Source organism: Vipera ursinii (assembly GCF_947247035.1).
Source record: "Vipera ursinii genome assembly, chromosome: Z".
Classification (NCBI taxonomy): domain Eukaryota; kingdom Metazoa; phylum Chordata; class Lepidosauria; order Squamata; family Viperidae; genus Vipera; species Vipera ursinii.
Window position 1 is genome coordinate 107,168,622 of NC_139517.1, and position 12,318 is coordinate 107,180,939.

At 38.3% G+C, this 12,318-nt stretch overlaps 1 protein-coding gene across 1 annotated transcript in view; it reads left to right on the forward strand.

Annotated features, from left to right (window-relative positions):
* Positions 1 to 552: 552 nt before the first annotated feature.
* The window catches only part of CFAP69 (cilia and flagella associated protein 69), a gene marked incomplete at both ends in the record, with an annotated part of 42,658 nt that continues 30,892 nt past the window's right edge, over positions 553 to 12,318 (forward strand). The window contains 4 exons of the mRNA XM_083376837.1: positions 553 to 687; positions 7,337 to 7,399; positions 7,771 to 7,830; positions 10,676 to 10,785. Coding sequence (XP_083232963.1) covers positions 553 to 687; positions 7,337 to 7,399; positions 7,771 to 7,830; positions 10,676 to 10,785 — 368 coding nt within the window. The remainder of the gene's footprint in view (positions 688 to 7,336; positions 7,400 to 7,770; positions 7,831 to 10,675; positions 10,786 to 12,318) is intronic.

Genomic DNA, 12,318 nt, shown 5'->3' on the forward strand with positions numbered 1-12,318 from the left:
GCGTGTATTTCTGACCGCAGTGAGCTGGGAGAACCTTTCCTCTCCTTTAAAGTTCTCCATAACACTGCTAAAGTCGCTAAGGTCCCTAGCCAATTTCGCGGTATTATTAGTGCAGCAATGTCGTTTTGGCGCCATTCCCTTAAGGTGCCTTTCTTATGGGCAATAAGCATTCTTTGCCTCGAGGGGAGACTGGATCCTTTGGGCTTTTCCCTTCCGCAAAACACCTTAACCTAGCGGCGTCCTGGTAGGGCACATGATAAATAACCAAGCAGCTGAGGTGGCGGCAAGGACCAATAATTTCGGGGTTGCAGGCCGAGGCCTCTTTCCTGACTTTCTTGCAGTGGACCCATCGCCATAGCTGAGGGCTTTGATCGAAGGCCTTGTTCCTCCCTCCCTTCGCTGAGTTCGGTTTTCCTTCGCCTTCCGCCCGCTCCTCCCATGGGGCTGCTAGAACCAGCCGGCTTCTCTCGCTGCCATGGCAACGGCGCCCTCTTTGTGTTTTCCTCAGTGTGAAGCAGCACTGAAGCCTGAGTTGCCGAGCCTTTCGGAGCCATGGCTTCCCCGGCCCTTCCGGAGGTTTCGCCGATTCTCCCGGTTCCCTCGTTCGGCGAGAAACAAAGGCATTATTCCTCTTCCTCCAGGCTGGAGCGCCCTTCGGACAGCAAGCTCAGCAACGTAGTCGAGCAGGTGAGAGAAAGTGGCAGCCATAGAGATTGAATTCCATCTGCTTCTGCCCAGCTCTGGGACCTCTTTTTTAATTGCTTGGGCTGTTAGCCGAGGCTGCCGGGGCCCAGGCGAAACGTCCTGTCAAATGCAAAAGGTGGCAGTCAAAAGTGCTCTTTTGTGAGTTTTCTACTGCACCTATCAAAGCAGCGTTTGTTGCGTTAGAAACTGCCTGAGAGGTATTAAAATTTCCTGACAGTTGGAATAATTAATCAGTGGAACGACTTGCCTCCAGAAGTTGTGGGTGCTCCCCACACCTGGAGGTTTTTAAGAAGAGGTTGGACAGCCATTTGTCTGGAATGATATAGTTTTCTGCCTCATCGGGGTTGCACTAGAAGACCTCCAAGATCCCTTCCAACTCTGTTATTCTGTTATTAACAATGGCTACCTCTTTCTTTCTCTCTCTCCTGGGATTGGTTCTGGTGAAAATACTATCCACGTTCTTCTCTGAAGAGACCCAAAGCAGACAATAGATAGTGGGGGAAAACTTAGGCAAGGGTAAATAAAAGTGTACTTTTATTTTGTTGGGTATGATTGTACTTATGCAGGGTACAATAACACAAAGGGGGCTTTAAAAACATGAACTAAAAGTAACAAGTCAGAATGGGCAGGATGATACACAAGCAGATTGAGGAGCAATACTGATTTATTTGTGAGACAGAAACAACTACAGGTAATCCTTGATTTATAACTACAATTGAGCCCAAAATTTATGTTGCTAAGTGAAACAGTTGTTTAGTTTTAGTTCATTTTACAACTTTTCTCGCCACTGTTGTCAAGTGAATCATTGCAGTTGTTATGTTAGTAACATGGTTATTAAATGAATCTGACTTCCCCATTGATTTTGTTTATTTGAAGGTCACATGACCCCTGAATAACTGCAATTGTCATAAATATGAACCAGTTGTCAAGCATTTGAATTTTGATCATGTGAGCATCAGGATGCTGCATTGGTCATAAGTGTGAAAAACATAAGTCACTTTTTCAGTGCCATTGTAACTTTGAATGGTCACTTGTAGGTCAAGGATATATATATTCACATAGTCAGCCATATGCTTCTGAGATTCGAACCTGGGCCGACTGCATCTTAAGCAGTTGTTTTAACCCCTAGGCCACAGGCTCACTCTCTCTCTTAGTCAGCCATATAAGAACAAATAAGTTTGAGATGATCATATCTGTCTCCCTTTATTCTTTGTTAGCAAGCCAAAAAATTTACACACATATGTATATGTATATGTATATATTTACAAATCCTCACAGGACTTCATTCTAAGCAAAGAAGCTTTTTATTTTTTAAACACTGAGGCCATATCTTAAGGTATTATAGCATTAAATCTAAGAAAAACCTTTATATAATCTGAAAGTGCTACTTTCAGGGAAATGCACATGAATATAGCTGTTTAGTTATTCTGGGCCCAAGTGATGAATACCTGAACCTTAAAAATGGCTTTCCAAGTTGGGTTGGAAAAATGAATAGGAGCCAATCCAGTTAATAACAAGGTAACAGAAGGGACCTTGAAGATTTTCTAGTAGTCCAACACCCTGCTCAGTGATGAGGTGTCATTTATAACATATATTTAAACTACACATAACTGGGGTTACTTTAACATTGTACAAAACTAAGTCATTGGTTGTTCTTAATCAGTTAAGACAATTTATTTTTTTGCAAAGATAAATGTATTAGAATAGAACAGACCAGAATAGAATAGAGCTGGAAGGGAACTTAGAGTCTTCTAGACCAGCCCCCTGCTCAAGCAGGAGGGCCTATACCAGTGATGGCGAACCTTTTAGAAACCGAGTGCCCAAACTGCAACCCGAAACCCACTTATGTATCATCGGGTACCAGGTGGGCATGCCCCTTTGGGTAGGTGTGGCCCATTAGGTGGACATGGCCCATTGGGTGGGCGTGGCTGTGGTGGCAACAGCAGACTGGGTGGGACTAAAAAGTTCAATCAATCAATTCCAACTTTGCAAGATCTTTTTTTTTCCTGCGAGAAGTTGAAATTGATTGATTGATTGAACCTTTTTTTTTGCACATGGCGGCGGAGGCCTAAAGTGAAAAGGTTTTATAAAACCCAGCTGAAGGCCTAGGACTGCAGCGATGGTGTGCGTGCCCACAAAGAGGTCTTTGTGTGCCACAGGTTCGCCACCACGGACCTACACCATCTCCAACAAGTGACTGTCTAGTCTCTTCTTAAAAATCTCCAGTGATGAAGCACCCACAATTTCTGGAAGCAAGTTGTTCCACTGGTTAATTGTCCTCACTGTTAGGAAGTTTCTCCTTAATTCCAGGTTGCTTCTCTTATTTGATCAGTTTCCAACCATTGTTTTTTGTCTTGCCCTCTGGTGCTTTGGAGAATAGTTTGACACCCTCTTCTTTGTAGTAAAAATAGATTAAAATGTTTTAGTTACTAGAATTATTTACTAAGAACTTTTGAAAACCTTTATTTTTTTAAGATTAAGTACAACAGAAAAAAATCAAATTAAATTCAAGAAAGAAAGAAAATAGAAAAAGAGGTTTGAAACATATTTACTCACATTATTTTGTGCTAAAATATGGCAGAGAGATTTGCCTTTGATTACATAGAGATCAAAATATTTCAGTGTTACTATGCTAGTATAAGTCTTCTGACAGCATGAATGAAGAATTTGTTGTTGTTGTTAGTTGCGAAGTCGTGTCCGACCCATCGCGACCCTATGGACAATGTTCCTCCAGGCCTTCCTGTCTTCTACCATCTTCTGGAGTCCATTTAAGCTCACACCTACTGCTTCAGTGACTCCATCCAGCCACCTCATTCTCTGTCATCCCCTTCTTCTATTGCCCTCAATCTTTCCCAGCATTAGGCTCTTCTCCAGTGAGTCCTTCCTTCTCATTAGGTGGCCAAAGTATTTGAGTTTGAGCTTCAGGATCTGGCCTTCTAAAGAGCACTCAGGGTTGATCTCCTCTAGGACTGACCGGTTTGATCGCCTTGCAGTCCAAGGGACTCGCAGGAGTCTTCTCCAGCACCATAGTTCAAAGGCCTCAATTCTTTGGCGCTCAGTCTTTCTTATGGTCCAGCTTTCACTGCCATACATTGCAACTGGGAAGACCATAGCCTTGACTATACGCACTTTTGTTGACAGGGTGATGTCTCTGCTTTTTAGTGTGCTGTCTAGATTTGCCATGGCTTTCCTCCCCAGGAGCAAGCGTCTTTTAATTTCTTGGCTACAGTCCCCATCTGCAGTGATCTTGGAGCCCAGGAAAATAAAATCTGTCACTACCTCCATTTCTTCCCCATCTATTTGCCAGGAATTGAGAGGGCCGGATGCCATGATCTTGGTTTTCTTAATGTTAAGTTTCAACCCAACTTTTGCACTCTCCTTCTTCACTCGCAACAAGAGGCTCTTTAGTTCCTCTTCACTTTTTGCCATTAGAGTGGTATCATCTGCATATCTTAGGTTGTTGATGTTTCTTCCGGCAATCTTAATTCCAACTTTTGATTCATCTAGCCCTGCCTTTCTCATGATGTGCTCTGCATATAAATTAAATAGGCAAGGCGACAGTATACAGCCTTGCCGGACTCCTTTCCCAATTTTGAACCAATCAGTGGTTCCATGTCCAGTTCTCACTGTTGCTTCTTGGCCCGCATATAGGTTTCTCAAGAGACAAATAAGATGGTCTGGTATGCCCATCTCTTTAAGGACTTGCCACAGTTTGTTATGATCCACACAATCAAAGGCTTTAGCATAGTCAATGAAGCAGAAGTAGATGTTTTTCTGGAACTCTCTAGCTTTTTCCATGATCCAGCGTATGTTAGCAATTTGATGTCTAGTTCCTCTGCCTCTTCGAAATCCTGCCTGTACTTCTGGTAGTTCTCGATCCACATACTGCTGGAGTCTAGCTTGTAGAATTTTAAGCATAACTTTACTAGCATGAGAAATGAGTGCAATGGTGCGATAGTTTGAACATTCTTTGGCACTCCCTTTCTTTGGAATTGGAATGTAAACTGATCTTTTCCAATCCTGTGGCCACTGTTGAGTTTTCCAAATTTGCTGGCAAATTGAGTGTAGCACTTTTACTGCATCGTCTTTTAAGATTTTGAATAGCTCAGCTGGAATACTGTCACCTCCACTAGCTTTGTTGTTGCTCAGCTTTTCTAAGGCCCACTTCACTTCACATTCTAGGACGTCTGGCTCGAGGTCAGTGACCACCTCATTGTGATTGTCAGGGATGTTAAGCTCATTCCTGTATAGTTCTTCTGTGTAATTTTGCCACCTCTTCTTAATCTCTTCTGCCTCTGATAGGTCCCTGCCATTTTGGTCCTTTATCATGCCCATTTTTGCATGAAACATTCCTTTCATCTCTCCAATTTTCTTGAAAAGATCTCTGGTCCTCCCTATTCTATTGTTTTCTTCTATTTCTTTGCATTGTTCATTTAAGAAGGCATTCTTATCTCTTCTAGCTATTCTTTGGAATTCTGCATTTAATTGGGCATATCTTTCTTTTTCTCCCTTGCCTTTCGCTTCCCTCCTTTCCTCAGCTATTTGCAAAGCTTCCTCAGACAGCCATTTTGCTTTCCTGCATTTCTTTTTCTTTGGGATGGTTTTGGTTGCTACCTGTTGTACAATGTTGCGAACCTCTGTCCATAGTTCTTCAGGCACTCTGTCTATCAGATCTAATTCCTTAAATCTATTTGTCACCTCTACTGTATATTGAACAGGGATATGATTTAACTCATACCTGACTGGCCTAGCGCTTTTCCCTACTTTCTTTAATTTAAGCCTAAACTTTGCAACAAGAAGCTCATGGTCAGAGCCACAGTCAGCTCCTGGTCTTGTTTTTACTGACTGTATAGAGCTTCTCCATCTTTGGCTGCAGAGCATATAGTCAATCTGATTTCTGTGTTGACCGTCTGGTGATGTCCATGTGTAAAGCCATCTCTTGGGTTGTTGGAAAAGAGTGTTTGCTATGACCATCGTATTCTCTTGACAAAATTCTATCAGCCTGTGCCCTGCTTCATTTTGTACTCCAAGGCCAAACTTGCCTGTTATTCCGGTTATCTTTTGGCTTCCTACTTTAGCATTCCAATCCTCCATGATGATAAGGACATCATTTTTGGGTGTTAGTTCTATAAGGTGCTGTAGGGCTTCATCGAACCGGTCAATTTCATCCTCTTCAGCACCAGTGGTTGGGGCATAGACTTGGACTACTGTGATATTGAATGGTTTGCCTTGGATTCGAACTGAGATCATTCTGTCATTTTGAGGATTGTATCACAGTATTGCTTTTCCTACTTTTTTATTGACTATGAAGGCTACTCCATTTCTTCTGAGGGATTCTTGCCCGCAGTAGTATACCTGATGGTCATCTGAATTAAATTCACCCATTCCTGTCCATTTTAGTTCGCTGATACCTAAGATGTCGATGTTTAGTCTTGTCATCTCTTGTTTGACCACGTCCAGCTTTCCTTGATTCATGGATCTTACATTCCAGGTTCCTATGGAGAAAAAGTCTTTACAGCATCGGACTTTCCTTTCACCACCAGACATATCCACAGCTGAGCGTCCTTTCGGCTTTGGCCCAGTCGCTTCATTCTTTCTGTCGCTACTAGTACTAGCCCTCTGCTCTTCCCCAGTAGCATATTGGACGCCTTCCGACCTGAGGGGCTCATCTTCCAGCGTCATATCGTTTTGCCTTTTGGTACTGTCCATAGGGTTTCCATGGCAAAGATACTGGAGTGGGTTGCCATTTCCTTCTCCAGTGGATCACGTTTTGTCAGAACTCTCTGCTATGACCTTTCCGTCTTGGGTGGCCCTGCACGGCATAGCTCATAGCTTCATTGAATTACGCAAGCCCCTTCGCCACGACAAGGCAGTAATCCATGAAGGGGATGAAGAATTTAACCATACGTAAACAATATAGTTTGGTCATTCTCATTGAAGTACAAAATCCAGCTGTTAGAGATGACATCAGTCTTGCTCAAGTACAGGTAGTCTTTGAGTTATGTCTGAAATTTGGACCAGGATTGCTTTTGCTAAGAAGTGCATTCATAAAGTGCAATGTCTTGTGACCACATCATTTTGGTGTATGAACAGTCTGGGTATATGCAAGCATGGGAAGGCCAAAGAAAAGTGCATGCTATTGCAAGAGGGCTGTAGAAAGAGGTTGGAGGGGGGCATGCTTGTGTGCACAAGAACACTAGATACATCTGTAGTTATATCACGGGCTTTTTATAGTTTTACCTCAAAATAAATTCTGATATAATTCTTGATAAATGAAAAAAATACAGTTCAATTTATAGAATATTAAAATCAGTTTCTGCCATTAATAATAAAGAGCAATTCAATATTTTAGCCCCATGCTTGGATTATTGTAGATCTTCAAGTGTTTACTTTCTCAGCTTAACTTCTAAGATTTTACCTAGAATTGCTTCACAATTATCTCTAAAAGCAAAAACCATTTTCTTTGAATTTTGCACTGAAACAATATGTAAAATTTACAAATACAATTTATTGAAAGTAAAAGAAACAACTTTCTTTTCAGAATTTATAGGTAAACAGGCTAGGAATGGAAGAGTTGTTACATTCAACAAAGTTACTAACCGTTACAATCTTATTTAAATTAATGTTTAAGGGAAATCACTTCATATATGTGGATCTTAATCACGTGATCAAATTGCTTGAAGAAACCGACTCAGTAAGTATATTAGACATTATAATAAGCATAAATCTTATTTCTATTTATTCAAATAGAATTTAGAGCTAATAATATATTCTGTATATATTATACAGAGTGCTTAAAGAAATCCAGAGACTCTTATTAGTGTAGCATGATTGCAAATGCATATAGCAAATGCTGTAGTTATAGGATTATGCTGGCATGGTACCTTTGTCTTTCTTACTGCTTAAAGCTGGTTGACATATTTTCCTCACAGCTAAACAGAAAGCCACAACACATACAAAGCAATGCCAGTAACACATTAAATCTTCTGTCTCTTTGAAGAGCAAAGTGTTTGCAAATATTAAATTCTGAACATGTTATTCTCATTCACTCTACTTTTTTTTAAGATTATAGAAGAACAAATCCAAGCATGTCAGAAGGTTGCAAAGCACTATGAATATGGAATTGTATCCTTTTTGCTTGTTTTGTTACATGCAAAATTAGAAGCCAAAAACACTTCTATTCCATGAACAGAAAAAGACAAAATAATATTTTGCTATTTTACATTAATACAGTGTGCTTATTTACTAAATTACATTGTAATATAATCTCAATAATTATATTAATTAATATTACACTATAATCATTATATAAAATAAAGAATATATGAATGAAAATTGGACTACTATTTTCAATTTTTTTATCTATACTACACCGATCTGGCTGGAAAGGGTCCAAGCTAGTAGGATGTGTTAAATCTTCAAACCAAAGCTGATCCATACAGTTCATAATCTTAGTACTCTCAATATTAATGTATAGGCCACAAAAGAGCATCAGCTTTCTAAGCTAATGTTCTTTATGAATGTTTCAATGGGCTCCATGTCAACAATGCTCCCAGTATCTTGTACAGTACACAAATCTTCCTCAGAGATCTATTTCAGGAATTTCTCATATGCAATCTCATATGAAGAATTTCATTTAAATTCAAACTCTCCATTCTTTGCCTAAATGTCCAGCATTCAGTAGAAAGTCACTGAAATTAAATTTCTTCCACTGACAATATTGTAATTGTATCAATTCACTTGTAATATAATATTGCATATTCTCTCTTGTTTGAGTACATTTCTGTGAAGTGGAAAGATTACTGATAAAGCCAAGTTTTTCAACTTCCTTGCTACATCTTAAAAATCCGTTGTGATATGACTATAACATTATTTGCCATTTTACTTGTCCTGATCTATATTAGCAATAAAGCAATAAAGGATTGTGGACTGGATACATCTGGACAGTTGCTATGTCACATTTCTAACCTATATTTCTAAGCAGCAAATTTCACAGGCTGGTAAGTCCAGTCAGCAGATGTTTATTTCAGTTCTTCATTCTAATGAATTTGTCAAGTACTGCAAATCTTTTTATATGTTGAAGGACACAGCTGCGTCTTCTCTGCTCTTCAGGGTTTCTCCTTCCTATCTTCTGTTCTGCAGTTGTGTTTGTGAATATATATATATATATATATATATATATATATATATATTTGTTTTCTGAGGTTTTCGCGGGTGTTTGTATGTGGATCTTTGGTTATTCGGGTTTTTCCCCACGTAGAATTGAAGGTGTAAAAGCAACGTTTCGACGGAATCCCATCCGTCATCCTCAGGCTGGTGGCTTTAGCTTCCTTCTTCTGGGAGAAGCATGTGGTAGAGGAACAAACAGCCACTACAACATGCTTCTCCCAGAAGAAGGAAGCTGAAGCCACCAGCCTGAGGATGACGGATGGGATTCTGTCAAAACGTTGCTTTTACACCTTCAATTCTACGTGGGGAAAAACCTGAATGACCAAAGATCCATATCCATGCTAAAATAATTTGGCAGTGCATGATAGGAACTGATAAAGAAAACAATTGTCCATGAAAAAAGGAATCATACAAAGAAAAATGCTCAGTGGATAAAGGTCACAAAAAATAAGATATATAAAATATTCTAGGGCCAAAATGAAACAGACTCAAAGCCGAAGGCTAGAATATTTTATATATCTTATTTTTTGTAACCTTTAACCACTGAGCTTTTTTCTTTGTATGATTGTTTTTTCATGGGCAATTGTTTTCTTTATCAGTTCCTATCATGCACTGCCAAATTATTTTAGCATGCTCCTGTTGTCTTACTTACTATCTTTATGTAGGCTGTAAATCACTCTGATCCACAGTTGGCGTTTTCAGGTACACCACTGCAATTAGCAGTTGCTATGGATGTTACCTTTTCAGCTCTCATTGTGAAGCTTAACACCAGACCATGATAGTCATAGCTCTCCATACATTTAACTCTTCTAATTGACCTAACCTGGCAGAAGATTACCAGATATGAATAGTTTAATTTTTTTTATTGCTGTCAAGAAAGAATTCTTATATACAAGAAATGATCTGCCCTGCATAGTGCAGTCAGTGCTTTATGGTTCAGGGTTCTTATCCAAATTAACAGTTATCTGGTCATAACCATGAGAGGCAGCTGAATTATTTTATAAAACTCTTCTTATGAATCTGAGTGATGTTGCTTACTGACTCCCCAGATTTATCCTTTATATTCAGCTGAACACACAGTTTCATAAAACTTCCAGTTCTGTGATCATTTCCTTCTTTTCATTGTGTTACTCCTGTTTATTGGCAAACTCCTACTTGCTTTCTCTGTTCAGCTGCTTGCATTATCTGTTAGATTGTGATATAGTTTTGATATATAATAGTAATTTTAAATTCTTATGTGTTATAAAATCTACTTCTATATATTGTGTATGTATAGTGCAGAATAGAATAGGATCTACTTCTGCATATTTTATGTAGGACACACACTCATATATGTATTGGCATATTGGCAATGGGGGAACATCTTACAATCTAAGTTTATTTTGCTATTATATAACCAATATGACTAGTTTGAATGGCTGATATAACCATTAGAGCTATCTTTTGCAATCTGGCACACCCCAAATATATTACGGTTTGTGCAATTCTCAGTGAGTTTAATAGGCTGTTGTCTGGGAGTGATGAGAATTGTTCCTAAATTATTTGGAAAGCACTAAAGATATTTTAGAGTTCAGATTCTGCTCAGCTATTTCCATTATTTTCTAAAATATTATTTGGAGAAAAGGAATCGGAAATTACCGGTAAGTAACTATTACTATTAGAATTCTGCCACAATTGCCAAAATGAAAATTGTTAATTTTACAACTAAAGTTTTGAGTTTGAGTTTCTTTGTTTTTTAATTTAAAAGGTTATGCAAAATTTTGCTTTCTGTAACCATTTTCCTTGATTGTTACATTATAAGCCTTTGAACGATTTAGCACACATCTCTAAAATTCTAAACTTATGTGTGGAGAAAATTCAGCTGGACAATGTTTTTATAGAAACTACATGTGAAATTCTTAAATTATATGGGTAAGTACTTAATTAATGCTTCTGTTTTATTCTAATATTAACCAGTCTTCTATTTTTAGTGGCCAGAAATAATATGCACTTATTTTCATTTTAGCAAAAGCATAAGCCTCTAAGATTTAGAATGTTGTAATTATAACTTAGATATCGGGAAACATATATCCCACAAATCTATGATTGTGTTAAATAAACTGAGCAAAGATTATAATGTTACATTTCATTCAAAATTAATTTGAAAAAGAAAACCCTCAGTGATTTTAATATTTCAATTACAAAATTAAGATTTATATATATAAAACCTTTATCTAAATTTGTGGGTACAACCTTCATATAAAATTAATTAAAATATAAGTAACATATAAATCAATAGAAAATGTTTCTCTTATATTAGACCCCATACTTTTATTAACAGTTGCAAGTATTTTAATAGGTTAAATAAATTCAATTAGCCCAACATCAAATATCTAGGAACTAAGTCAGTTATTTCTGTTTGTGGTCCTACATATCCCACTTAAACAATTGTGTGTTGGTTTTCCTGGAACATATCCAATCATTCTTAGTAAATATTATGGATCTTAGTATATCCACTTATTAAAAGTGCTAAAGGCATTCTCAGTCTTGAATTTTTCAGATGTATTACGATTTTCCTTAAGTACATTTAAGATTATGTCTATGCTTTCTCCTCCACTTATATTTTTTAACTTTGCTGCCACATAGTGGGCATATACACATTCACTTTTATAATAATGTGATTGCAAAATCTAAATATTTCATTGCTATTTCCTGAAGAGGAATGAACCAAAGCTTATTACTGTATGTTTGAAACATTTTAGTAACATCAAAATATCTTTTGATATTTTTCTTTAATGCTTTTCATTCAGATTGTCCTCAGAAGAAGAGGTCTGTACTATTTTAGAACATTAGGCTAAGATTGGAAAAGCTCAGGGTCAAATTTATACTTCTCTAAATCTCAAGCTACTCAATAATATTGGGCAGTTGCAATTGGTCAGCCTAGTCTATTTTATAAGATGGTTGCAAAAGATGAAGAGAAAGCAGACAGTGGAGTTCTTTGTATGTTGCCTCACCTTAGGGAGGACAAACAATATATATATGAAATAAACAAGCAAATATATAGACAATGCTAATTGCATTACTTTCCAGATGGACAACCCCTTATCCTGTAAAATGATTACTGAGAACCTGCTGCCGGCGTCAACTTCCCTCCATCCAGTGCGCTCCCACAGAGTGGGCTTCCTCAGGGTGCCTCCGATCAGAGGAGGCCCACTCGATTGGTGGCCCCCAAGGGGGAGGGCGTTCTCTGTGGGCGCGCCAGACCTATGGAACCGCTTGCCGGTTGAGCTCCGGATCGCCCCCGACCTTTGCTCCTTCTGACGCGATCTAAAACCTATCTATTTGAACAATCCGGCCTGGTCTGATGGGGTTTGGGTTTGGGTTTTGGTTTTAGCATAGTTTTAATTACTGTATTATATTGGGCATATTTATTTAATCTTTTTTAACTTTTGTATTTTGTATTTC